Source organism: Xenopus tropicalis, chromosome 2 (genome assembly GCF_000004195.4).
Source record: "Xenopus tropicalis strain Nigerian chromosome 2, UCB_Xtro_10.0, whole genome shotgun sequence".
Lineage (NCBI taxonomy): Eukaryota > Metazoa > Chordata > Amphibia > Anura > Pipidae > Xenopus > Xenopus tropicalis.
Window position 1 is genome coordinate 9,288,413 of NC_030678.2, and position 27,633 is coordinate 9,316,045.

Genomic DNA, 27,633 nt, shown 5'->3' on the forward strand with positions numbered 1-27,633 from the left:
ACTCTCCCATAGGGCTCAATGGCACTCTGCAGCTCCAACCCGGCCCAAGGAAAGCCTCCCATAGGGCTCAATGGCACTCTGCAGCTCCAACCCGGCCCAAGGAAAGTCTCCCATAGGGCTCAATGGCACTCTGCAGCTCCAACCCCGCCCAAGGAAAGCCTCCCATAGGGCTCAATGGCACTCTGCAGCTCCAACCCGGCCCAAGGAAAGCCTCCCATAGGGCTCAATGGCACTCTGCAGCTCCAACCCGGCCCGAGGAAAGTCTCCCATAGGGCTCAATGGCACTCTGCAGCTCCAACCCGGCCCAAGGAAAGCCTCCCATAGGGCTCAATGGCACTCTGCAGCTCCAACCCGGCCCAAGGAAAGTCTCCCATAGGGCTCAATGGCACTCTGCAGCTCCAACCCGGCCCAAGGAAAGTCTCCCATAGGGCTCAATGGCACTCTGCAGCTCCAACCTGGCCCAAGGAAAGTCTCCCATAGGGCTCAATGGCACTCTGCAGCTCCAACCTGGCCCAAGGAAAGTCTCCCATAGGGCTCAATGGCACTCTGCAGCTCCAACCCGGCCCAAGGAAAGTCTCCCATAGGGCTCAATGGCACTCTGCAGCTCCAACCTGGCCCAAGGAAAGTCTCCCATAGGGCTCAATGGCACTCTGCAGCTCCAACCTGGCCCAAGGAAAGTCTCCCATAGGGCTCAATGGCACTCTGCAGCTCCAACCTGACCCAAGGAAAGTCTCCCATAGGGCTCAATGGCACTCTGCAGCTCCAACCCGGCCCAAGGAAAGTCTCCCATAGGGCTCAATGGCACTCTGCAGCTCCAACCCCGCCCAAGGAAAGCCTCCCATAGGGCTCAATGGCACTCTGCAGCTCCAACCCCGCCCAAGGAAAGCCACCCATAGGGCTCAATGGCACTCTGCAGCTCCAACCCCGCCCAAGGAAAGTCTCCCATAGGGCTCAATGGCACTCTGCAGCTCCAACCCCGCCCAAGGAAAGTCTCCCATAGGGCTCAATGGCACTCTGCAGCTCCAACCCGGCCCAAGGAAAGTCTCCCATAGGGCTCAATGGCACTCTGCAGCTCCAACCCGGCCCAAGGAAAGTCTCCCATAGGGCTCAATGGCACTCTGCAGCTCCAACCCCGCCCAAGGAAAGCCTCCCATAGGGCTCAATGGCACTCTGCAGCTCCAACCCCGCCCAAGGAAAGCCACCCATAGGGCTCAATGGCACTCTGCAGCTCCAACCCGACCCAAGGAAAGTCTCCCATAGGGCTCAATGGCACTCTGCAGCTCTAACCCGGCCCAAGTAAAGTCTCCCATAGGGCTCAATGGCACTCTGCAGCTCCAACCCAGCCCAAGGAAAGTCACCCATAGGGCTCAATGGCGCTCTGCAGCTCCAACCTGGTCCAAGGAAAGTCCCCCATAGGGCTCAATGGCACTCTGCAGCTCCAACCTGGCCCAAGGAAAGTCTCCCATAGGGCTCAATGGCACTCTGCAGCTCCAACCTGTCCCAAGGAAAGCCTCCCATAGGGCTCAACGGCACTCTGCAGCTCCAACCTGTTCCAAGGAAAGTCTCCCATAGGGCTCAATGGCACTCTGCAGCTCCAACCTGTCCCAAGGAAAGCCTCCCATAGGGCTCAATGGCACTCTGCAGCTCCAACCCGGCCCAAGGAAAGCCTCCCATAGGGCTCAATGGCACTCTGCAGCTCCAACCCGGCCCAAGGAAAGTCTCCCATAGGGCTCAATGGCACTCTGCAGTTCCAACCCGGCCCAAGGAAAGTCTCCCATAGGGCTCAATGGCACTCTGCAGCTCCAACCCGGCCCAAGGAAAGTCTCCCATAGGGCTCAATGGCACTCTGCAGCTCCAACCCGGCCCAAGGAAAGTCTCCCATAGGGCTCAATGGCACTCTGCAGCTCCAACCCGGCCCAAGGAAAGTCTCCCATAGGGCTCAATGGCACTCTGCAGCTCCAACCTGGCCCAAGGAAAGTCTCCCATAGGGCTCAATGGCACTCTGCAGCTCCAACCTGGCCAAAAGATAGTCACGATACCGAAGCTTGAATGAATTCCGAAATGGTTGTAGTCTTTGTGAAAAATACGACTTTTTTGTGGAAGTTAACAAAAACTACGCAAAAGTAGTGTAATTTTAACAAAATTATTGTGGACAAAGTGAAAAGTTCTATAAGTTAAAAAAAAAAATACCGATTTTTCTCAAAAAAACTTAATCGTGGTTCAATGAATGGGCCTTCAACTGTAACGGTTTCAAAGAACCTGGGTTTTGAGGAATTTTCAGGGGGCAAAGAGGTGTTGTAAGGAAGAGTTATGGCATTCCATAAATAAAAATCATTTTTTTAAGGTTTTTTATTACAGATGGGCCTTGTTTTATTACCTTAGTATTAGCAATGAGCAACTATTTTTGTCATTTACAGTTTTGCCATGAATTTCCATATTTCACCGCAGGTGAAAAGGTTTGTGAAACTGTGACAAAAATGTGCCACAAAACAAGGCAGACATATTTGTCATGCATTGTTGGTAGTAGTTAGCAGGAGCAGTAGCTGAGGATTGTTGCTGAGTGAGTAGCAGGGCAGAGTGAGTGTTTGTGGAGCTATTAGTTTGAGTGGAAGTAGAAGTTGTGGATTTCAGTTTTACTGCTTTTCCTCTTCTGCTCGCTGCTCACCTTGAGACCCAAGGGCCCATGTTAGGCCTACGTTTGTATGTCTGTGTATCCCTTGAGGGTGCACGCCACTGCTGATTTGTTTTTTTTGCTGATTTTGATTTGTTTTCTATTTTTGGGGGGTTTGGTTTTTTGCTTTATTTATCCCTCCCTTCTTTCAAACTTACAAACCCTCCTTGTTTTGTTTGTTTAGGTAGGTAGTGAGGGCCCAGTATGAGGGAAGAGAGAGAAGGGATGGGAGAGTGCATACTGCTGGCCATGGGCATACTTCCCCACAACAGCCCTGTGCCCAGTCTGAGCAATGTTGCTCAGCAACACACAGGACTGGGCCATATTATTTTGCCTCCATTAGGCAACCAATCCAATCACAGCAGACAAAGACAGTGGTAGACTGGCTCACCCAGGCTGCCTCATCTGCTGTAGGCACATCACCTGCCAGTCAGTGCTGGGGGATCACCCCGTCCCCATCATTGTTTGATCCTGAGGTGGTCTTGGGTCTAGATACCCAGGATATTTTTGAGGAGCAGACAGGGATGGTGGGTGCATTTCTGTTGGATGAGGAGGAAATCTTGGCACAGCCCAGCACTTTAGCAGTAGGGGATGTTAGGCAGGTCCCCCAATGGCAGGGCAGCACGCTGCTGCAGTTAAGGCACAGACCAGCTTGCTGGGTGAGGCTACAACATACCATGCAGGGTTTGATCCAGGAGAGAATTTTCATGATGACAGAGACAAACCCTGGGTGCTCAGATGGATTACAACAGCAGTTCAGAGAGGGAATTGTGTTTTGTTGATGATGATGGTTTTGTTGATGATGATGAAGGGCTGGAGGCAGCAGACTCCTACCACTGCTAGGGGGCAGGCAGGGTGACAGCACTGTATCATTGTCCAGCAGCCTGGGCGTACAGCTAGGGACCAACAGGCTTTGGCTCCCCATCCCACCAAGGCAGAAAAGGTAGAATGCCACACTTCAGTGATGTGTGCATTTTTTAAGTTCCAGTCCAAAGACCGTATGGTAGCGGTGTGCCAACTCTGCCAGTAGAACGTGTGTAGGGGGCAGTTAGAGTCACATATGGGAACTTCAGCTTTAATTTCCTATATGAAACGGGTAGGGCACAGGGCAGTTGTGCTACCTTTCCACCTCCTCATCCTATTCCTTAGTGAAGTGGTGCGGCTCATTATGCCCTGGAGTAAGGGAAGAGGTCTCAATAGCTCAGAGCTAAATTATAATTGTATTGAAGGCTTTTATATCTATTAAATCAGGCATGAAGCTTTTATTTGTCTATGCGGCATGAAAAACGGAGAATGTTTATGCTTAGTTTATTCAATAGCAAATGCGTAATAATTGCTGCGCATATAGAAAAATGAAACACCAAAGGCATCTGGTTTTGCGTAAAAATTGACGCGTGTATAGAAAAACAGACACAAACCCGCTGACCTCCTGTTCCTGCTATTTCAGGAGGTAAATGCTATAAGGCAGGAGCTACACGAGCTCAAGAACCTTGTCTTCAATCTGAGGGAAACCACTCCTCCTCCTGTGTTGTAAATAATTTGTTATAACCATCATTGTTTTTGTGTTAAAACAGTTTTTGTTCTATACTTTGAGTTTGTTTTTTTAATTTAACTGTAGGGACCCCAAGATTTGGGGCTCTTTGCCTGGGTTCCCCTTTAAACAGGCATACCAGTGGGTGGCCTTGTTGGGATATGGACACCTAAGCGTGGTCTTAATTGTGTGTGTACTATAATTATTCTTTCCAGGTTAAAAGAGAGTTTCCCCTGCAGCTCAGCAGTGACCACTAGGGGGCGGTGTTCTACAATATAAAAGGGGATGGCTCACAAACCATGAGGTCTTCTTCCTGGGACTTCACCTCACTAAGAGGTAACCAGTTAGTTAATCCAGTTAGATGTTTTATAGTCACTCTAGGAGTGAAAGGATGGATGGTGTTATTTAGTTGGGCAACTTGAGGCCCCTCCGAGGAGATCAGTGAGGTTATTACCTCCCAGCATTACTGGCCGTAGTTCAGGTACATTCAGTGGTTAGCTCAGGTCACAGCATATTCCCAAAGAGGGGAGATTATCTGGAGAAAAAGAAGCTACTGAATGCTGTTTGGAATAAATAAAGAAGTTCGTTCGGTTAATCAGCAATCTCAAGACCCCTGGTCAGTTCCTTCCCAGGCGGATCACCAGCAACCGGATAAGCACTCACCCAAGGGGCAGCAAGGTCCCGGGAGTTGCAGGGAGTTTGCCAAGTTGAGGCCTACACAAACCAACACAAATAGCACATAAGCTCAAGGATACTTATAGCCAACACTCACGGGTGTGCTACGTAACTACTCAGGTGGTTTGGATTATTAACACAACAATGACTATTCTCAATCTAATATTTCAGACTGAATACACTTACACATATAAGTGTAATATATGGTACAATGTACCTGAACTACGGCCAGTAATGCCGGGAGGTGATAACCTCACTGATTTCCTCGGAGGGGCCTCAAGTTGCCCAACTAAATAACACCATCCATCCTTTCACTCCTAGGGGCTGATTTACTAAGACACGATTTCGAATCCGAATTGGAAAAATTCCGATTGGAAACGAACATTTTGCGATTTTTTCGTATTTTTTGCGATTTTTTCGGCGTCTTTACGATTTTTGCGTAAAAACGCGAGTTTTTCTGCGTCTTTACGATTTTTGCGTAAAAACGCGAGTTTTTCGTAGCCATTATGAAAGGTGCGCAAAGTTGCGATTTTTTCGTAGCGTTAACACTTGCGCGCAAAGTCGCGCCTTTTTCGTAGCGTTAAAACTTAAAAGGCGTGACGTTTCGCGCAAGTTTTAACGCTACGAAAAAATCATGACTTTGCGCAACTTTCGTAATGGCTACGAAAAACTCGCGTTTTTATGCAAAAATCGTAAAGACGCCGAAAAACTCGCGTTTTTACGCAAAAATCGTAAAGACGCCGAAAAAAATCGCAAAATTACTGATCATTACGAAAAAAACGCAATCGGACACATTTGGCCCGTTCGTGGGTTAGTAAATGTGCCCCCTAGAGTGACTATAAAACATCTAACTGGATTATCTAACTGGTACCAGGTACATGGTTCATTTGTTTTAATGATTGGGATACAAAACACCCAGATATTATCTGTAGTGATGTAGTGATCCCGTTTCGCTTTGCCATAAAATTCGTGAAACGACGCAAAATTTGTCACGTCCAATTTGGACGCGACCGTGCCCAATTTTGACATGGCCGCGACTTACTTTTCCGCGTAGGATTTTCACGGAAGTTTCGTGAAACAATTCGCCAATGGCAAAATGCGGAAATTCGCTATGAATCCATGCCTGGCGAAAATATTCATCACTAATTATCTGGTTAGATTTATTATTAGGTGTGCCTGTGTTTGTAAGCTAGTGATATATGAACTATAGATGGTACTTTTTGGTTAAACAGTAACATAGTTACTTAGTTTAGTAAGAGTTACCATTTCGAGTCCACTAGAAGTAGTGACAAAAATCACAGCCATGTTTTTAAGAAATTGGCAACATGGGAGCCTTTTTTTCTATTCAAAAAGCAGTTGTAGCACAGTGGATAGGAGGTCCTCCAACAATGTAGGGCATGTGTTCAAGTAATAAGAGCAAAAAAACACGTGCATTTTCCCCTTCCCATTAACTCCAATGCAATTTGGTGAATTTCCACCCTGGTTTGTGGATTTTGACCCAAAGTGAAAGGCGTCAGATTCGCTCAGAGCCATCACTACAATCAACAAGACTTAAACATAAGGTATAAAAAATTATTGGCAGCCTAAAAGTAGGGGTTGGGTTTAGCCAAAAAAAAAACAAAAAAACATCATAGACTCCATTGTAGTTTGCAACACTAACAGTGTTCACTTCAAAAAAAAAGTCTCCGCAACAAAAAATTCTGGAAAAGACGCCCATAAAGTTCAATGTGAAATCTGACGCCATTCTGTGAATTTTTGCATGTTTTCGCGAAACTCGAAACGCGGCAAATTCACTCATCGCTACTTGTCTCACCATGTGCCGGGTTTGTAGCGGCCTGACCTGCGCCTCGTATAATTACACACTGCTGCTAACACTGCGCCCAGCAGCAGAGCGACTCCCAGAAACACCCCGATGACAATGACGGCTGTTCTCCATCCATAGTATGGGTCTGAACTGCTTGCAGGGGTCGTATTTCCATAAGTTACTGTAAAGGAAAGAAGAACACGTAAATACAGATAAACGTCAGCTGAAACATGAAGAAATGAAGATCACATTTATGTAGTACAGGTATGGGATCCCTTATCCGGAAACCCGTTATCCAGAAAGCTCCGAATTACGGAAAGCCTGTCTCCCATAGACTCCATTTTAATCAAATAATTCAGAATTTTAAAACTCATGGTTAAATGATTCCCTTTTCTCTGTAATAATAAAACAGTACCTGTACTTGATCCCAACTAAGATATAATTACCCCTTATTGGGGCAGAACAGCCCTATTGGGTTTATTTCATGGTTAAATGATTCCCTTTTCTCTGTAATAATAAAACAGTACCTGTACTTGATCCCAACTAAGATATAATTACCCCTTATTGGGGGCAGAACAGCCCTATTGGGTTTATTTAATGGTTAAATGATTCCCTTTTCTCTGTAATAATAAAACAGTACCTGTACTTGATCCCAACTAAGATATAATTACCCCTTATTGGGGGCAGAACAGCCCTATTGGGTTTATTTAATGGTTAAATGATTCCCTTTTCTCTGTAATAATAAAACAGTACCTGTACTTGATCCCAACTAAGATATAATTACCCCTTATTGGGGCAGAACAGCCCTATTGGGTTTATTTAATGGTTAAATGATTCCCTTTTCTCTGTAATAATAAAACAGTACCTGTACTTGATCCCAACTAAGATATAATTACCCCTTATTGGGGGCAGAACAGCCCTATTGGGTTTATTTAATGGTTAAATGATTCCCTTTTCTCTGTAATAATAAAACAGTACCTGTACTTGATCCCAACTAAGATATAATTACCCCTTATTGGGGGCAGAACAGCCCTATTGGGTTTATTTAATGGTTAAATGATTCCCTTTTCTCTGTAATAATAAAACAGTACCTGTACTTGATCCCAACTAAGATATTATTACCCCTTATTGGGGGCAGAACAGCCCTATTGGGTTTATTTAATGGTTAAATGATTCCCTTTTCTCTGTAATAATAAAACAGTACCTGTACTTGATCCCAACTAAGATATAATTACCCCTTATTGGGGGCAGAACAGCCCTATTGGGTTTATTTCATGGTTAAATGATTCCCTTTTCTCTGTAATAATAAAACAGTACCTGTACTTGATCCCAACTAAGATATAATTACCCCTTATTGGGGCAGAACAGCCCTATTGGGTTTATTTAATGGTTAAATGATTCCCTTTTCTCTGTAATAATAAAACAGTACCTGTACTTGATCCCAACTAAGATATAATTACCCCTTATTGGGGGCAGAACAGCCCTATTGGGTTTATTTAATGGTTAAATGATTCCCTTTTCTCTGTAATAATAAAACAGTACCTTGTAATTGATCCCAACTAAGATATAAATAATCATTATTGGATACAAAACAATCCTGTTGGGTTTATTTTATTAAAGCCACACAGAGTTTTGGAGCACAGAGACCTACTCAATTCTTCTTCCCCTGGTAGCTTAAGGGACCTCATGACCACAACACCCCTGAAAACATGGTGCATTTCAGCCATTTTTTTTTTTGTACTTTGCACCCTGCCTTGCCCATTATAAATGTCCTTAAGTCTGCCTGAGATACTGGACCACCCCCAAGTGAATTTGGCTTACCTTGCCTTTTAAATGCCATAACCTAAAGACTTAAAACAAGGTAAGACCCCCCCACCCCCTCAGAAGGCAAAAAGACACCAAAAAAACAACCAAGAAATCGCTTTTGCTCCATACAGTGTTGTAGTCTATCCATTCATACTGCCCCACTGTCTTTGAGGAGGTTGGACAATGTGCATCTAGGTGGGGGGCAGGGATGGGGAGTCTTTCATATAACCCCATTGCACTCTCCTTTATAACAAGAAGAGACTCCTGGAACACCAAGTAGCAACTTGGGACATAAGGGACAGCTTAGCCATTGCTCTTCTCTCAACTCAAACCATATATCTCTCTTACTGCAGTCACGTTTAATGGCAAAGCTAAAGGTTAGAGTAGAACTTACTCATGTTTGTGATGTTACTGGATACCAAGAGCGACACTGCATTTAAAAGAGCGGCCTGGATCGTGCTTGTATCAAGGGTGGATGATTGCGTTGTGCCGATAAAGTAGGCGATGACACTTCCCGGCCTGAAGCCAACCACGTTGATATTGAAGGTGCTGTCACTTAGCGTCACTCTCACCGCACTTACCACCTGCCCAATGAGAAACATAAATCATGCAAACAGGTCCCAAGGTGTCACTGACTGGGTGTGAGGTTAGAGTTGTACAGGTATCCATTATCCGGAAACCCATTATCCAGAAAGCTCCAAATTATGGAAAGCCTGTCTCCCATAGACTCAATTTTAATCCAATAATTCAGATTTCAAAAATGTATTTCCTTTTTCTCTGTAATAAGAAAACAGTACCTGTACTTGATCCCAACTAAGATATAATTACCCCTTATTGGGGGCAGAACAGCCCTATTGGGTTTATTTCATGGTTAAATGATTCCCTTTTCTCTGTAATAATAAAACAGTACCTGTACTTGATCCCAACTAAGATATAATTACCCCTTATTGGGGGCAGAACAGCCCTATTGGGTTTATTTAATGGTTAAATGATTCCCTTTTCTCTGTAATAATAAAACAGTACCTGTACTTGATCCCAACTAAGATATAATTACCCCTTATTGGGGGCAGAACAGCCCTATTGGGTTTATTTAATGGTTAAATGATTCCCTTTTCTCTGTAATAATAAAACAGTACCTGTACTTGATCCCAACTAAGATATAATTACCCCTTATTGGGGGCAGAACAGCCCTATTGGGTTTATTTAATGGTTAAATGATTCCCTTTTCTCTGTAATAATAAAACAGTACCTGTACTTGATCCCAACTAAGATATAATTTCCCCTTATTGGGGCAGAACAATCCTATTGGGTTTATTTAATGTTTTATTCATTTTTTAGTAGACTTAAGGTATGAAGAACCAAATTACAGAAAGACCCCTTATCCAGAATAACCTTGGTCCCAAGCATTCTGGATAACTGGTCCTATACCTTTATGGTTATTTATATTTCTTGCCCTGTACATGCCCTGTCCTATTCATCCTTCATTGAGAGATTCTAATTCTTCATTGCTAGGGTCAGTTAACTTAGCAACCAGGTGTCAGCTTTCATGCCAAAATGGAGATCTGAAGAACAGGTTACACAACTGCAAACTGCCCTACAATTGCATTGTCTTATATAATACTAAGGGCTACAATTATCATCTGAAAAAGCATAGCGCCCTCTGTCACCCATGCAGGGCAGCACATAGCCAATGAATCCATTGAGGGTAGCCACTCCCCTAAACATTCAAGCAAACTGTGTATGTATAAAAAAAGTGAAAATAGAGTTCACCATAGGGATATTTTGACATTTTCTGTTCACTTGTATAGGATTTTTTTCGTCCCTTTGGTACATATTTCACTAAAAGTCCAGAGCAAGTGGAAAGAGAGGTGTGGAGTTCACCTCTGGCAAATTGCTGTAAACTCTATTGTCACTTTTTGCTAAACATTCCCCAACACATACACCCACTTTAAGTGGGTATCTTATTCAGTATTCGAGTTCCAATGAGATAGGGATAGGGAGATAAATTATTTTCTTACCCCCCCTGTGAACTGGGCTGATAGGTTGGCGTAGGCGGCGCTGGATTGGTTGTACAGGTCTGTAGTGAAGGTCCAACTGTTGAACTTGATCCCGAAAGGAATGACTTTTTTATCTGAAAGAGAGAGAACTCTGCATGAGTCTTTTCCATTTATAAGGAGCCTTATTATTAAATAAGTGTTTGTAATGTCAGGGTTCTGCTGATTAGACTGCCATTGGGCCACCATAGGGGGGACAGAGCTCACCATAGTCCTCTTCTACAAGGAAGGTTTATAGCTCTCTACTTCTTAGTTGGGAACTTTAAGAGTTCATCCTTTGATAAATACCCTGGTAGAAGTCCTATAGAAATAAGTAGAGAACAATAAAACTGGAGGAATACTACGGGGAGCTTTGTTGCTTCTTCCAGAAATACGCCCCATTGTGTAACGTGGGGCTTTCACCATTTAGACTGTACCAATGGCATTAAACCTTCTTAATGACATTAATATTTTCCTTTATTTTTTATTTATACATTTTTAATTTTTTAGCTCTTTATAGAGATGTTTCATTCATTCCCATGAGTTTGTGTCCCAGCAGAGCTTACAATCTGTAAGGTTTCTATTACATTCACACACAAGGGTCATTTTTATAAGGAGCCAACTAACTTGCCTGCATGTGTCTAATATGGGTAATACCCTGCTTAGTTAGACTTTATTAATGGCATTATGTAATATGGGGCTTGGCCTGTATAGAACATATAAACTGCAGAGTTTATATGAGTGACAATATATATACAGTGTAATCCCAGGCATTATATATATGTTATCCAAAAGATGAAGCTTATTGCTCATCAAGTGCTGCAATTGTCAATCAGTGCCACAACAGGCTTAATAAAATGAGAATTTTACTTACCTACCTTACTTACCTAAAAATTCAATTTTTTCTAGTCCCGACATGTCAATACAGACGGGGCAGTTTTGCCCCGCCCAGATAAGGAGGTAGGACCTATAAGACCGCCTAAAGGTGGCCATACACGAGCACCTACGGGTGGGCGATATTGGGGAGCTTTTAGGTTAAAAAAAAAAGAATCCGATCGTTTGGCCCTGGGGCCAAACGATCGGATTATGTAGGCAGCAATGGGGCAGTCAGATCGGGGACCGCATCAACGAGCCGATGCGGTCCCCGATCCGACCAGATTTTCTAACCTGGCTGATCGATATCTGGGCAATTTCAGGCCAGATCTCGGTCGGCCAGGCTGCTCTGCTCTCCCCATACACGGGCCGATTAGCTCCCGAAACGGCAGCTATAGTCGGCCCGTGTATGGGGACCTTAACTTCCTCCTCACCAGCGTTATAAATTTGACATAGCAGTACAGAAAACGATATTAAAAACTTGGCATGGAAAACCCCGTACTGACATGTCAGGACTTGAAGAAAAGGAATTTACTACAAGTAGGTAAGTAAAATTCTCATTTTCTCTTGGATTTTCTTCCATATCAGTGTAGATGGGATCTACCAAAGCCATGCCCCAAAATCATAAGGGGTGGGAACATTTTTGATTGGCTTTAGTATAGGTCCTACCTCCTTATCTGAGTAGGGTAATACTTGGAGGTAGGACCTATAATATATCCAATGAAAATTGTTCCCACCCCTTATGGTTTTTGGGGCATGGCTTTGGTAGATCCCATCTGTACTGACATGAAGTGGCACAGAATAAATAAATAGTTACAGAACTAGGTGAGTGCTAAGCTTCATCTTTTGGACTGGAACGAGGCCAAGTATCCAGAAGCAGCAGCACCATGACGTGTGGGAGGTGCTGCCAGTATACGCTCTGTGTTGTACAATAACTTGGCCACCAGGGGGCACTGTTAGCTTGGGGTCATGAGTTTCTTCTCATTCTACCACAGCAGGTTAATCAGTGGCAGCACCTACACATGAATACAATGCAGATATAAGGCTCTGTGCAGGATAGGAACTGCCCATATATTGGCTGACACATAAAGAGAAAATAAACACTTATAATAAATATACCGGTAATATAAAATTCAATAACATATAATATTGTGCTGTAAAGGTTTAGTTTACCTTTACACCAGCTGTAAGTATGTTATAGAATTACCTATCCTTAGCAGCTTTTCAATTGGCAGGGATAGAACTAGGGGTAGGCAGAAGAGGCACCAGCCTAGGGAACAATGGTGGGGTGGGGGCAGGCAAATATCTCTTTATTCGCCTAACCCTAGTTCCCGGCCCTTTCCCCCCCACCAAATCAACCCCCTTCAGCGGCCCCAGCAACCCTGCCCACGTGTGTGTGTGTGTACACCTGTGCACGTGCACACAGAGGGTGGGGCGGGCCAAGCTAGCTGGGTTGCCATTTGGTCTATGATTGTTATATCAGTTATCTTTCTATTCAGGCCCCTCCCTCCCCTTTTTCCTCCCTTCCAATCTTCAACTGCCTGGTTGCTAGGATAAGTTTGACACTAGCAACCAGACATTTGCAACTGCAAACTAGAGAACTGTCAAACAAACAAACAAAAAAATACAGTAGAACCATAATTTTACGACTTGCAATGGAAATAGAAAAAATGGTGTAAAATCAGCATTATGAATTGGTGGGACCACAAAAACAAAAATCAGGGTATGTAAAATTGAGGTATCACTGTAATTCAGAAACTACAAGAAATACTAAAAGACCAACTGCAAAGTGTTTCAGAAGTGAATCTAAAGGGGAACTATTGCTTTACCATAGACAGATTTATAAACATACTCACTTGCACATATGGTGCCGGTGTTGCTGAGGCAGGTGTTAGCGCTGGAGCACAATGTGGTGCTGTTAAAGCAGGTGACTGGGTCTGAAAAAGGAATATTACAGTTTTATTGAGAAACAGGCAAGTTCAGTTTATACAGAGGCCTCGGTGACTGACAGGGATCCATTTGCAGTAACAAACAGGATTTGTGGGCAGGCCAAAAAATGCTCAGAATGGAACATTGGGAAGAATTTTTGAATAATGATAAATCTCGCCTCTTTATGTTAAGGCATTAGTACTCACCGATACATTGTTGGCCGGGGTTATATGAAGAATATGAACTAGAGCGACACTTCTGTTTAACGTTAATGATACAAGTTTGGGTTCAGATTTCATCATTATATTCAGTCAAAACTTTTGTGGTGGATTTTTACTTATCACAATACTTAACAATAGCTTGGGTGGCAGTCTCAACATGTTGGGTTGCATTAGTACTCACCGATACATTGTTGGCCGGGGTTAGAAGAGTTTCCATCTTGTATCCCGGGGTAGCACTGGCACTGATAACTCCCTATGGTGTTGGTGCAGTTGGCTAGGGATGAGCAAGGGCTGGTACTGGCGGCACACTCATTTATATCTGCAAATGGAAAGAGCAAAAAGGTTGTGCTATAATCTTTATGGGACCATAGTAACATGTATTAACCCTATAAGGTCAGAGGAAGGTGTAAGGTAGGTAGGTTGATTTTAAATACCCCTCCCTTTCAACAACCAATCATTTCTTCTCACCTGTGCAGTTTGTTCCTGGAACACTGGGATTGGTGTCAGTAAACCCAGACAGGCACTGGCAGCTGGCAGTTCCATTGATGGAAGTACAGGAGGCATATACAGAACATGGGTTTACTGAAGGATCACAAGGATTTTGCACTGTAGGGAGAGAGATAGTAACAATATTAGAACTGGTAAGAGAGAAAATGCCTGTAATAACCTCTGTCTATAATAAAGATACCTAACTCTTAAATGTTCCTGTGTATTAAAGACACAACAGGGGGCAGGAATGGTCTTTGGAGAAAGTGGTTGAGGTACTGGAAAGATCAGGAATGTGAACCAGTAAGAACTGGTGGGAAGAGAACAGAGTAGGGGTGTCACCTAATGTATCACAATTATCCAACGGGGTTTATCTTATAATGTTGCATTCACTGTAATGGAAGAAGGACCAATGGGTGGGAGCAGCATAAAAGTAGATCAGGTTGAGATATGGCATGAATGCTTATTTGCTCTAAGACCTGCCTGGCAGCAATTTAAAGTGGCATTTAGGGCAAATAATTATTTGTCATTCCAAAAACACCAATGAGGAAACAAAGATATATTTTTCCCTTAGAAATGTGTTAGCTTGCATCGCAGAAGAACCCAACACAGGCTGATGGGACTTGAGTCTGGCCCACATTAAGAAGGGCTTTACTCTCTCCCCTTAACAGAAACCATATTTCTTAAAGCAGCCACACTATGGGGCCCATTTACTTACTCACGAATGGGCCGAATGCGTCCGATTGCGTTTTTTTCGTAATGATCGGTATTTTGCGATTTTTTTCGGAAAATTATTGCGACTTTTTCGATTTTTGCGGAAAAACGCGAGTTTTTCGTAGCCATTCCGAAAGTTGCGATTTTTTCGTAGCGTTAAAACTTGCGCAAAAAGTTGCGATTTTTTCGTAGTGTTAAAACTTGCGCAAAACGTCGCGCCTTTTAAGTTTTAACGCTACGAAAAAAGCGCAACTTTTCGCGCAAGTTTCAACGCTACGAAAAAATCGCAACTTTCGGAATGGCTACGAAAAACTCGCGTTTTTTCGCGCAAATCGTATTGGTAACGAAAAAGTCGCGATAATTTCCGAAAAGTCGTAAAGGCACCGAAAAAATCGCAAAAAATACGAAAAAGTCGCAAAATGTTCGTTTTCCAATCGGAATTTTTCCAATTCGGTCGGAATTCGTTTCTTAGTAAATCAGCCCCTATGAGTAGTAAAGCTGATGTGTGGAACTTACACAGGTTTGTAATGTTACTGGATAGCAGGGCCTTTGTTACATTGGTGAGAGCGGCCTGGATCACGCTGGCATTAAGGGTGGATGATTGCGTTGTGGACATAAAGTAGGCGATGACGCTTCCCGGCCTGAAGCCAACCACGGTGATATTGAATGTGCTGTCACTCAGCTGCACTCTCATTGCACTTACCACCTGTACAATGATAAACACACATGTACCCAGGGATCATACAGGGATAACACATGGCATTTCTTTCTACTCTATCGTGGTCTCCCAGCATGCACTAATAATGATCTGATCTTCTATCCAGCCTCTCCTCAACTTGGCATTTAATCTCTGATAATGGGGGCAACCATAACCGGCTGAGGGTACACTTGTTGTTAGTGTTATTTTATATTACTTATTTTTTGTTCAGTCCCATTCCTGTTCATCCTTCATTCTAATCGTCATTCTAATCACTGCTTTGTTGCTATGGTCAGTGAATCTGATGGAGATCTGGAGAACATTACACTATTGCAAACTGCCTTACACTGGTATTGTTTGACATTACACTACGGGCTACGGCACGCTGGTAGTTACAATATCTGCCACCCACAACAGATCACTTAGCACTGACTGAGATGGGAAGTGGTATCACGATTATTGAACAAAAACATGTATCGTTTTTAATACCCATGTAAATTTCCAATAGAAATCAATCCATTGGGGGTAGGCATTCCTCTAAACAGTCAATCCAATATCTACACCCGCACATTACTGAAGTATAAATACAAATCTATTGCAGTGTATTTGATTCCAATGAACTAGGGATAAATGATTTTCTTACCCCCCCTGTGAACTGGGCTGATAGGTTGGCGTAGGCGGCGCTGGACCGGTTGTACAGGTCTGTAGTGAAGGTCCAACTGTTGAACTTGATGGCGGAAGGAACTGCTAATTTATCTGAAAAAGAGAATTTTGTTTGAGTCATTATTTTTAAACAAAAGGACCATGTTAGTAAGCAGACATTTCTCATATAAGGGTTGCTATGATTAGACAAAATAACTGACATTTCCCATATGGCAGTATTAATGGCTAATTTGCCCCATTACTATGATATTAAATGAACAGTAACACCAAACAATGAAAGTGTATCAAAGTAATATATATACTTTCCCAATACCGGCACCCACCAGTCCAAGAAATATAAGCCGGGTGCTGACCAACAATTCACATCCAGTCCACAGAGAGCACTCACTGCATGAATGTCCATAGAAAAAATCTTTTATTCAGACATAATATCTACGCGTTTCGATCCACGTGGGATCGTCATCCTGATGACAATCCCATGTGGATCAAAACGTGTAGATATTATATCTGAATTAAACATTTTTTCTATGGACATTCATGCAGTGAGTGCTCTATATATATATATAATGTACTATTGGCCTGCACTGGTAAATTGTGTGTTTGCTAGTGATGATATAACTACTATAGTTAAACACTGCTGCTGTGTAGCCATTCAAGCTGGAAAAAGCAAAAAAGGCACAGGTTACATAGCAGATAATAGATAAGTTGCATAGATTGCATTGTATTCTACAGAGCTTATCTGTTCTCTGCTATGTAGTCCTTTTTTCCTTTTCCAGCTTGAATGGCTGCCCAGCAGCTACACAGCAGCTTATTTATATAAACTATAAACTCTGGGTAGAACAGACAGTAGCCATGTATTCTATGTATATTTAACAAAACATAAAAAGAAAGTAGGGGAGTGCGTAATCCAGGAGATTTAGTTTGGGATTTTGCCAAGGTTTGAATTCAGCGGAATCCTTTTGGTTTGGATTTAGTTCGGCGGAACACTTACACGGTTGTTTAGGACCCTTTTACACAAAGGTTTCACAGAATCAATTGGCGCTACTACTGCCATTCAGCAAATGTAATGACGCCTGGCACAATCATAGGGGGGTGCAGGGACCTAAATAATCCCGTCATGTTCATGTTTAAAGCTCTGTATCATTTTTCGTTCACAGATGTTGTTTTTTTATGTTTTTTTAAAAGAAAGTAAACACTAAGGGGCACATTTACTAATCCACGAACGTCCGAAAAGCGTCCAAATGCGTTTTTTTTTTCCATAATGATCGGTATTTTTCGAGCGCTCAATACGAAACAATCGCGACAATTCGCGAAAGTCGTAATGGCTATGCAAAAGTCGTGACAATTCGCGCAAGTCATAACGGCAACGAAAAAGTCACGACGGTGATGAAAAATCGCAAAAAACACGAAAAAGTCGCAAAATGTTCATTTCCAATGCGATTTTTTCCCATTCGGATTCGTGGATTAGTAAATCAGCCCCTAAGAGGGGCATTTATTTGTGGATTAGAGTTCTTTGAAACCACGACTAAACTCATTTCCACAAAAAACACAAATGTCTAATCATTTATCGCATGAAAAATGCAACTTTCTCATATTGTTGCACAAATGAAAGCGACAAGAAAACCCCCAAAACGTCTAAAAACCATGAAGCAAAGAAAGATTATCCAGTTGTAAAAAAAGACAGCTGCCATTGAGTTCTACACGATTTCTCTTTTCTACTTTTGTACGGCATATTTTTTCTTTCGGATTTGTCACCGTTTTTCCACATAATACATCGCATAAAAATTGTATTTTTTCTCTGCAACAAAATCTTATCTTTGAGCAAAAAATACAAATCTCAGAAAAAAACCACAACCTTTAGTAAATGCCCCCCTAATAGTACAATGATATATAGGCTATTTTGCCTTACACATACACACGTTTATTAATACTCACTTGCACATATGGCGGCTTTGGAGTCGAGGCAGGTGGTATTCTGGGAGCAGAATGTGGCGCTGTTAAAGCAAACGGCTGGGTCTGCAAATGAAACATTTCAGGTTTAGGAGGAACCGACACCCTGATTTCAGGATTTACAGAACCTTTAGGGACTGACATTTAAGCTCTACTTAACTGAAATTGGGCAGATCTCGATCGGGCAGGTATGAAAATCGGACCGGTGGCCGCATCGGCTCATTGATGCGGTCCCCGAACCGACGGATGCCTATACCCGTCATTTTAATTTGATTGTTTGGACCCAGGGTCTAACGACCGAATTAGCCCGATATCGCCCACCCGTAGGTGGGGATATCGGGAGAAGATCCGCTCGCTTGGCGACCTCGCCAAGCGAGCGAATCTTAGCGTGTATGCCCAGCTTTAGCTGCACCTCTGTTCATTCCTCTATGTTGTTTTTTAAAGTGTTATATAAAGCTAAAGTTGGCCATAAATGGTTCAGTTTTGCCTGTTGATTCTGCCACAGTTAACAAAAATACAGCCTCCCTGACCAATATCTGGTTGGTGTTTAGACAAAAAATTGTCATTGTGTGAGGACCTCTCCACGATCGCTAGCCCAGAGGCCAAATGATCAGATCAGACTTACCTGGCTCACCACCTTGAGCACCTTGAGCAGATCTGTCAGTGCACCTTTAACTTTTGCAGAATATGAACTAGAGCGACACTTCTGTTTAACGTTAATGATACAAGTTTGGGTTCAGATTTCATCATTATATTCAGTCAAAACTTTTGTGGTGGATTTTTACCTATCACAATACTTAACAATAGCTTGGGTGGCAGTCTCAACATGTTGGGTTGCATTAGTACTCACCGATACATTGTTGGCCGGGGTTAGAAGGGTTTCCATCTTGTATCCCGGGGTAGCACTGGCACTGATAACTCCCTATGGTGTTGGTGCAGTTGGCTAGGGATGAGCAAGGGCTGGTACTGGCGGCACACTCATTTATATCTGCAAATGGAAAGAGCAAAAAGGTTGTGCTATAATCTTTATGGGACCATAGTAACATGTATTAACCCTATAAGGTCAGAGGAAGGTGTAAGGTAGGTAGGTTGATTTGAAATACCCCTCCCTTTAAACATGCAATCATTTCCTCTTACCTGTGCAGGTTGTTCCTGGAACACTGGGATTGGTGTCATTAAACCCAGACAGGCACTGGCACTGATAACTCCCTATGGTGTTGGTGCAGTTGGCTAGGGATGAGCAAGGGCTGGTACTGGCGGCACACTCATTTATATCTGCAAATGGAAGGAAAGGAATACTTTGGGAGCTATGGTAACAATGAGGTTGTGCTATAATCCCTATAACCACCTAAAACTATGAAGCCAAAAGATATTAGGGGTATTATAAAATACATATGCACAGGGCTAGGCCAAGCTAGGAAGCCCAGCCAACCACCTCCTAAATGCCACTCCCATTTTACAAAATTTGGCAGGTTATGTAAAGTTTGAACAAATTTCTGAGGGTTTTGGGATCTGAAGGTGAAATTACCCTTTAAACTGCCAGTCTCAGTTCCCCCAAGAGACCCGTTTGGCTTATTAGTTACAGTTGTATCTCAGTGCAGGGGGTGAGTATTCTGGGCTCTGACAAAACCCTGCTAATTTAATTAAGTTTGAGAAAATGTGTATGTTGTTTTGGTGTTCAGTGCAGGAGATCAAAGGGAAATGAGGGACTTTTCAGTGAGAATCCGGGGCTTTAACACTTTGCCAGAGGGAGACGTAAGGTGCCTAGCACTGTAAAATTATTTGTACAATATACAAATATATTGCCTCCATTTCAAAAACCAATCATTTCCTCTTACCTACGCAGGTTCTTCCTGGAGCACTCGGACTGGTGTCATTGAACCCAGACAGGCACTGGCAGCTGGCTACTCCATTGATGGAAATACAGGAGGCATATACAGAACATGGGTTTGCTGTAGCACACACGTTTTGCACTGTGGGGAGAGAGTGTCATTGATAGAACTGGTAAGGGAAAGTCAGAAATGGATAAAATAACCTTCATAATCTTCCCTATGTATAGATGGAACTTGATGGATCTGTGTCAGTTATTATATATTCAGAGCAACACAACAGATTGGTGGAATGGGAAACATTGGGGCTGTGGCCTAATTTATATCCCCAAAGGGGATCTCTGGGGGGTACAGTATGAAGATGGGGGGGGGACTCTTACAAGTATCTGGTGCCCCTTCTGGTTTTCAAGTTCAAAACAAATTGGAACTTTAATTACCCAACGGACCAAGCTGTAGAACCGTCTGTACCTGCAAACTTGTAAGACGTCGGGTCCACGGTATAAGTGGTGCTGTTGGTGAGCGCGCTGGTGAATGCCTGTTGCACGTTGCTCACTGTCAGATTATCAGCCGTGTTTGTGGCTATGTTAAAGTCAACGATGATGCTTCCGCTCCTAATACTGGATATGAAAAGGAGCAATCTCCCAAGCATAAACAAGGCCTTCATGTCAGACGGTAGGTTATTCTTTATCTGCCAATCACACAAAAGAAAGAGGTGCTTAAAATTTGCTCTAGGACTATAAATCAATCAAATATTTGCTTAAATGATACTAGACTGGCCATAGTTTGGCTGGTATTGGGGCAGTCACTACACTTGGCCTACTGCTCTATGCATCTTGTTGCTGTGGGCCCAGAACATGCCTGCAAGCTTGGATACATATACATATAAGCTGGAGTTGCCATTTTAATTCCTGCAGGTCAGCAAACCTGGTGTTCAAAACGATAGTTCTGTGGTGGATACCCTGGCAATGGGTTTTTTTTAAAATAGTAGTTGCCACCAACCAGTCTCTCAATACAAATCTATAGTGAAGGGCTGTTCTTTACCTACAAAAAACCCATACTATAATGCCGAAGGGAAACAATGTATAAATACAAATATAAACACTGTATAAAGAGAAAGAATCTGTCTCTGTGCTCCAAACCTATTTTATCTTCATGCATACAGCATTGCCTACATTCAGCAGCACTGTATTCATAAGGGATGGGCAGAGGAAGGCATGTAGGTGTCTCCAATCTAATTTGTGTGTCATCAAGTACAGAGCTGCCTTGGGCCTACCATAGCTGCACTCTGTCATGATCTGCCATGAATAGTGATGTGCGGGTCTGGAAAAACTCCACCCAACCCTAACACACAAGACCATAACCGGTACCTGGCCTAACCTGCAAATTGCTGCCTTTGTAGGATCCCCACCCAACCCATACCTGCATCTTTCTGCTCTGTCCACTAGCCTTAGGTTCCAAGACAGGAAACTTTATGAGCAGAGGAAGACTGTACTTGCCCATTATGACCCAACCCTAACCCTAACCCTCAATGATCCCCCGAATTTCACCCCTAACCTGCCTGACCTAGGGGTAAACCCGCAGGCCCTGTGGGTTACAGGTCAACCCGTACATCACTAGTGCAGAGCAGTCACATCCAGAACAGAAGTGAATAACTAGGGGCTGTGCTTTTGCCCCCCTTAGTGCTCTTGTGCTTTTGTTCATGGTCTAAGTAAATAAATAGTGATGAGCGAATCTGTCCTGTTTCGCTTTGCCGAAAAATTTGCGAATCTTTCAAGAGATTTGCGGAATGGCAAAAAATTCACGAAACGGCAAAAATGTTGTGCGTAAAAAAAATTTGTCACCCGCGACTATACGTTTGACGCCGCAACTAATTTTTTGACGTGTGACTATTTATTTTGATACTGTGATTATTCTTTGATGCTCGCGACTATTCTTTTGACGCGCGACTATTTATTTTGACCCCGCAACTATTCTTTTGGCGCCTCCGACTATTTATTTTGACACCGCGACTATTCTTTTGACACCCGTGACTATTTATTTTGATACTGTGATTATTCTTTGATGCTCGCGACTATTCTTTTGACGCGCGACTATTTATTTTGACCCCGCAACTATTCTTTTGGCGCCTGCGACTATTTATTTTGACACCGCGACTATTCTTTTGACACCCGTGACTATTTATTTTGATGTGCCCGAGACAATTCTTTTGACAATTCTTTTAGACGGGTGGCGAATTTTTTCATCCGTTCGCGAAACAAACGAGGAAATTCGCCACAAATCCATGCCTGGCGAAACATTTCGCCCATCACGATAAATTAAACCCTTGTGTTTTTTTCTACTGAAAAACCGTGAATAACATCAGTTACCAGCATATGATGAATAGAGATATACATCTGCCCTATAGAAAGTAGGTAACTTAGTGCAGATACAAAACTGCTGTGAGTTATTGAACTAGTGCAAACCGTGCCCCTTGTACTGCCCAATGGGGGTCTCTGCTACTCACATCTGCTATGAAGCTGGCTGCAAAGGTTTGGTATGCTGCGCTGCTTGGGTTACCGAGGTCGGCAGTATATACAGTATTTACTATCCGGGCTTCTGCAGAAAATAATCTTCCAGCTGCAAATAAACAAGGAAAAGTCTGGTGAGTAACAAACACAGATTCTATTGTTATTATTATATGAGGACAATTGGGGATAAATACCCAGACCAGCAGGATTATATTACCCATCCCTTTGCTACACAATATGCACTGTTGTGGGATGTAGGGCACAGGGGGCTGGGTACAGAAATTATATTATATATATTTCCAACAACTTTGGTTTTCCTTGGATACCAAAGAGCCACTTTAGCCTCAGTAAGAGCACTGATGTTGTGTGTGTGTGTTTTAAAAAAAATTTGATTTAGTACCAGAAGAACCATACCTGTAGTAACACTGCTTGTAGTATCTGCTCTGTTCGGACAAGACAGTTGCTTTACGGTGATGTTGTACTGACTGGCAGGGAATAGACTGGAAAATGTGACTGTTGAACCAGAAGTTGTTTTCATGGTTACAGCAGAGTTGCTCTGTGACAGTGTCACATTGAACTGAGCTCCTGAGGGTCCATTTTGACCAATAGGCATGATCTGGATTTGATCGCTAGACACTTGGACCAACTGAATCGATACAGTTGCTTGTGCTGCAAATAAAATATATGCATTAGAACTCAATGGCAAGCAGTGTTAAAAGTTACATTAGGGTATGATTGTATATGTTAGCGACTCACCACATGCTGATATAGTAGTGGTGCTTGTAGTTTGAGCTGTGGTGGTGGTTGTGGAAGAAAGAGTAGGACAAATGCACACTGGAGTTGGACTACTGGTTACTGCCTGTGATGTTGTTGTGGATGATGAAGCAGTAGATGTTGTCGTGCTTGCAGTTGTGGGGACAGTTGTAGTAGTGCTTGTAGGTTGAGTTGTAGTAATCAGTACTGTGGTAGTTGTGGATGAGGGAGCAGCGGATGAAGTATTTGTGGTGACACTAGTTGTGGTGCTTGTAGATTGAGTTGTAGAAGTTGTTGTGGATGAGGGGGCAGTGGATGCTGTAGTGCTTGCAGTTGTTGGGATGGTAGTTGTGGTGCTTGTAGATTGAGTTGTAGAAGTTGTTGTGGATGAGGGGGCAGTTAATGATGTAGTGCTTACAGTTGTTGGGATGGTAGTTGTGGTGCTTGTAGATTGAGTTGTAGAAGTTGTTGTGGATGAGGGGGCAGTGGATGCTGTAGTGCTTGCAGTTGTTGGGATGGTAGTTGTGGTGCTTGTAGGTTGAGCTGTGGAAGTTAAAGCTGTAGTAGTTGCTGTGGATGAGGCGGCAGTTAATGATGTAGTGCTTACAGTTGTTGGGATTGTAATAGTGGTGCTTGTAGGTTGAGTTGTAGTAGCTGCAGAAGTAGTTGTGGATGAGGGAGCAGCAGATGAAGTATTTGTGGTGACATTAGTTGTGGTGCTTGTAGATTGAGTTGTAGAAGTTAAAGCTGTAGCTGATGCTGATGAGGGGGAAGTTGATGATGTAGTGAATGCAGTTGTCTGGATGGTAGTAGTAGTGCTTGTAAGTTGAGAAGTGGCTGCAGTAGTTGTTGTGGATGAGGGAGCAGCAGATGAAGTATTTGTGGTGACATTAGTTGTGGTGCTTGTAGATTGAGTTGTAGAAGTTAAAGCTGTAGTAGTTGCTGTGGATGAGGGGACAGTGGATGCTGTAGTGCTTACAGTTGTCGGTATGGTAGTAGTAGTGCTTGTAGGTTGAGTAGTGCCTGCAGTAGTTATTGTGGATGAAGGAGCAGCAGATGAAGTATTTGTGGGGACATTAGTTGTAGTGCTTGTAGTTTGAGTTGTAGAAGTTAAATCTGTAGTAGCTGCTGTGGATGAGGGGGCAGTGGATGCTGTAGTGCTTACAGTTGTCGGTATGGTAGTAGTAGTGCTTGTAGTTTGAGTAGTGCCTGCAGTAGTTGTTGTGGATGAGGGAGCAGCAGATGAAGTATTTGTGGTGACATTAGTTGTGGTGCTTGTAGATTGAGTTGTAGAGGTTACAGCTGTAGTAGTTGCTGTGGATGAGGGGGCAGTAGATGCTGTAGTGCTTACAGTTGTTGGTATGGTAGTAGTAGTGCTTGTAGGTTGAGTAGTGCCTGCAGTAGTTGTTGTGGATGAGGGAGCAGCAGATGAAGTATTTGTGGTGACATTAGTTGTGGTGCTTGTAAATTGAGTTGTAGAAGTTAAAGCTGTAGTAGTTTCTGTGGATGAGGGGGTAGTGGATGCTGTAGTGCTTACAGTTGTCGGTATGGTAGTAGTGATGCTTGTAGGTTGAGTAGTGGCTGCAGTAGTTGTTGTTGATGAGGGAGCAGCAGATGAAGTATTTGTGGTGACATTAGTTGTGGTGCTTGTAAATTGAGTTGTAGAAATTAAAGCTGTAGTAGTTTCTGTGGATGAGGGGGTAGTGGATGCTGTAGTGCTTACAGTTGTCGGTATGGTAGTAGTGATGCTTGTAGGTTGAGTAGTGGCTGCAGTAGTTGTTGTTGATGAGGGAGCAGCAGATGAAGTATTTGTGGTGACATTAGTTGTGGTGCTTGTAGATTGAGATGTAGAAGTTAAAGCTGTAGTAGTTGTTGTGGATGAGGGGGCAGTGGATGCTGTAGTGCTTACAGTTGTCGGTATGGTAGTAGTGATGCTTGTAGGTTGAGTAGTGGCTGCAGTAGTTGTTGTTGATGAGGGAGCAGCAGATGAAGTATTTGTTGTAGAAGTTAAAGCTGTAGTAATTGCTGTGGATGAGGGGGCAGAGGATGCTGTAGTGCTTACAGTTGTCGGTATGGTAGTAGTAGTGCTTGTAGGTTGAGTAGTGGCTGCAGAAGTTAATGTGGATGAGGGAGCAGCAGATGAAGTATTTGTGGTGACATTAGTTGTGGTGCTTGTAGATTGAGTCGTAGAAGATAAAGCTGAAGTTGTTGAGGATGAGGGAGCAGCAGATGAAGTATTTGTGGTGATATTAGTTGTAGTGCTTGTAGTTTGAGTTGTAGAAGTTAAATCTGTAGTAGCTGCTGTGGATGAGGGGGTAGTGGATGCTGTAGTGCTTACAGTTGTCGGTATGGTAGTAGTAGTGCTTGTAGGTTGAGTAGTGCCTGCAGTAGTTGTTGTGGATGCGGGAGCAGCAGATGAAGTATTTGTGGTGACATTAGTTGTGGTGCTTGTAAATTGAGTTGTATAAGTTAAAGCTATAGTAGTTTCTGTGGATGAGGGGGTAGTGGATGCTGTAGTGCTTACAGTTGTCGGTATGGTAGTAGTGATGCTTGTAGGTTGAGTAGTGGCTGCAGTAGTTGTTGTTGATGAGGGAGCAGCAGATGAAGTATTTGTGGTGACATTAGTTGTGGTGCTTGTAGATTGAGTTGTAGAAGTTAAAGCTGTAGTAGTTGTGGATGAGGGGGCAGTAGATGCTGTAGTGCTTACAGTTGTTGGGGTGGGAGTAGTAGTGCTTGTAGGTTGAGTTGTACTTGTTAAAGCTGTAGTAGTTGCTGTGGATGAGGGGGCAGTGGATGCTGTAGTGCTTACAGTTGTTGGGATGGTAGTTGTGGTGCTTGTAGGTTGAGTTGTAGAAGTTAAAGCTGTAGTAGTTGTGGATGAGGGGGCAGTTGATGCTGTAGTGCTTACAGTTGTTGGAATGGTAGTAGTGGTGCTGGTAGGTTGAGTTGTAGTAGCTGCAGTGGTTGTTGTTGATGATGGAGTAGCAGATGAAGTAGTTGTGGTGCTGGTAGGTTGAGTTGTACTAGTCAAAACTGTGGTAATTGTTACTGAAGTAGAACATATGCACACTGGGCCATACTGTGCCATACTAATATCTAGAATACAGAAAAAAGGCATAGTTAGAAACACTGGCTATTGTAGCAATGGATCATATATTTCACTGCACCATTTTTTTTACAATATAAATCAATAAACAATTCTCTAAAGCATAGCTACCATAACCTACCACACCTCGTTAGGGAACAGAGGCGGAGACAGGCCGCCATGATGCTTTGTACACACTACCCTATGGCCTGTGATGCCTCGCGAGGCACAGACTGCAGCCGGGCCCCAGAGAGAAGTGATCCATGCATGAGCAGAGATATTGGTATTACTGAATGGAACCAACAGAAGCAAAGCCGTGACAGAATCTTCTCTACTGTACCCCACCCTTTGCCTTTTCATGCGTATGGGTTTTAGTGCAATAGTAAGTGAGCGTCTAACAGATGCCATTTCACAAAGTAAAAACTAAAAAATAGGAATTAAAATAGTTTCAACTCTCTGCCTTTTTGTGTGTTAATCACGGCAACTTACCTGTATCTGCAAAGAGCTAAAGGGTTCAGTAAATACAACATAGATACCTACACAATGTATTTCTTCTCTATGTAAAATAGGCAATTACTAAACCCTTGCAGGCTAACCTAAAGTCATATATGGTACAGGTATGATTCCCTCTTCTCTGTAATAATAAAACAGTACCTGTACTCAATCCCAACTAAGATATAATTACCCCTTATTGGGGGCAGAACAGCCCTATTGGGTTTATTTAATGGTTAAATGATTCCCTTTTCTCTGTAATAATAAAACAGTACCTGTACTTGATCCCAACTAAGATATAATTACCCCTTATTGGGGGCAGAACAGCCCTATTGGGTTTATTTAATGGTTAAATGATTCCCTTTTCTCTGTAATAATAAAACAGTACCTGTACTTGATCCCAACTAAGATATAATTACCCCTTATTGGGGCAGAACAGCCCTATTGGGTTTATTTAATGGTTAAATGATTCCCTTTTCTCTGTAATAATAAAACAGTACCTGTACTTGATCCCAACTAAGATATAATTACCCCTTATTGGGGCAGAACAGCCCTATTGGGTTTATTTAATGGTTAAATGATTCCCTTTTCTCTGTAATAATAAAACAGTACCTGTACTTGATCCCAACTAAGATATAATTACCCCTTATTGGGGCAGAACAGCCCTATTGGGTTTATTTAATGGTTAAATGATTCCCTTTTCTCTGTAATAATAAAACAGTACCTGTACTTGAACCCAACTAAGATATAATTACCCCTTATTGGGGGCAGAACAGCCCTGTTGGGTTTATTTAATGGTTAAATGATTCCCTTTTCTCTGTAATAATAAAACAGTACCTGTACTTGATCCCAACTAAGATATAATTACCCCTTATTGGGGGCAGAACAGCCCTGTTGGGTTTATTTAATGGTTA

General features: G+C 42.9%; 2 protein-coding genes across 2 annotated transcripts; both read right to left on the reverse strand.

Annotated features, from left to right (window-relative positions):
• Positions 1–5,709: 5,709 nt before the first annotated feature.
• Positions 5,710–20,564, reverse strand: LOC108645833 (CD97 antigen-like). Its single transcript, XM_031896527.1, has 8 exons — positions 20,351–20,564; positions 19,892–20,026; positions 19,191–19,328; positions 18,904–19,041; positions 13,250–13,330; positions 10,506–10,618; positions 8,882–9,071; positions 5,710–6,862 (listed from the first exon to the last, which is right to left on the reverse strand). Exons 1-8 carry the CDS (start codon positions 20,544–20,546, stop codon positions 6,687–6,689), a joined length of 1,167 nt encoding a protein of 388 aa, XP_031752387.1. The 5' UTR covers positions 20,547–20,564; the 3' UTR covers positions 5,710–6,686.
• A 2,549-nt stretch (positions 20,565–23,113) lies between these two features.
• On the reverse strand, positions 23,114–26,409 carry LOC116408573 (mucin-2-like). The gene is made up of 2 exons (XM_031896170.1): positions 26,370–26,409; positions 23,114–26,238 (listed from the first exon to the last, which is right to left on the reverse strand). The coding sequence occupies exons 1-2, from the start codon at positions 26,407–26,409 to the stop codon at positions 23,114–23,116; spliced, it is 3,165 nt and encodes a 1,054-aa protein (XP_031752030.1).
• Positions 26,410–27,633: the final 1,224 nt, after the last annotated feature.

Excerpts from the sequence above, each read along its gene's own strand:
- LOC108645833 (XM_031896527.1), bottom strand. The coding sequence starts at position 20,546 with ATGAAGGCCTTGTTTATGCTTGGGAGATTGCTCCTTTTCATATCCAGT. Across the intron at positions 20,027-20,350 it reads GACGTCTTACAAGTTTGCAG|TGCAAAACGTGTGTGCTACA; the intron begins GTACAGACGGTT and ends CTCTCCCCACAG. Across the intron at positions 19,329-19,891 it reads TCCAGGAAGAACCTGCGTAG|ATATAAATGAGTGTGCCGCC; the intron begins GTAAGAGGAAAT and ends TTCCATTTGCAG.
- LOC116408573 (XM_031896170.1), bottom strand. The coding sequence starts at position 26,409 with ATGGCGGCCTGTCTCCGCCTCTGTTCCCTAACGAGGTGTG. Across the intron at positions 26,239-26,369 it reads CTGTTCCCTAACGAGGTGTG|ATATTAGTATGGCACAGTAT; the intron begins GTAGGTTATGGT and ends TCTGTATTCTAG.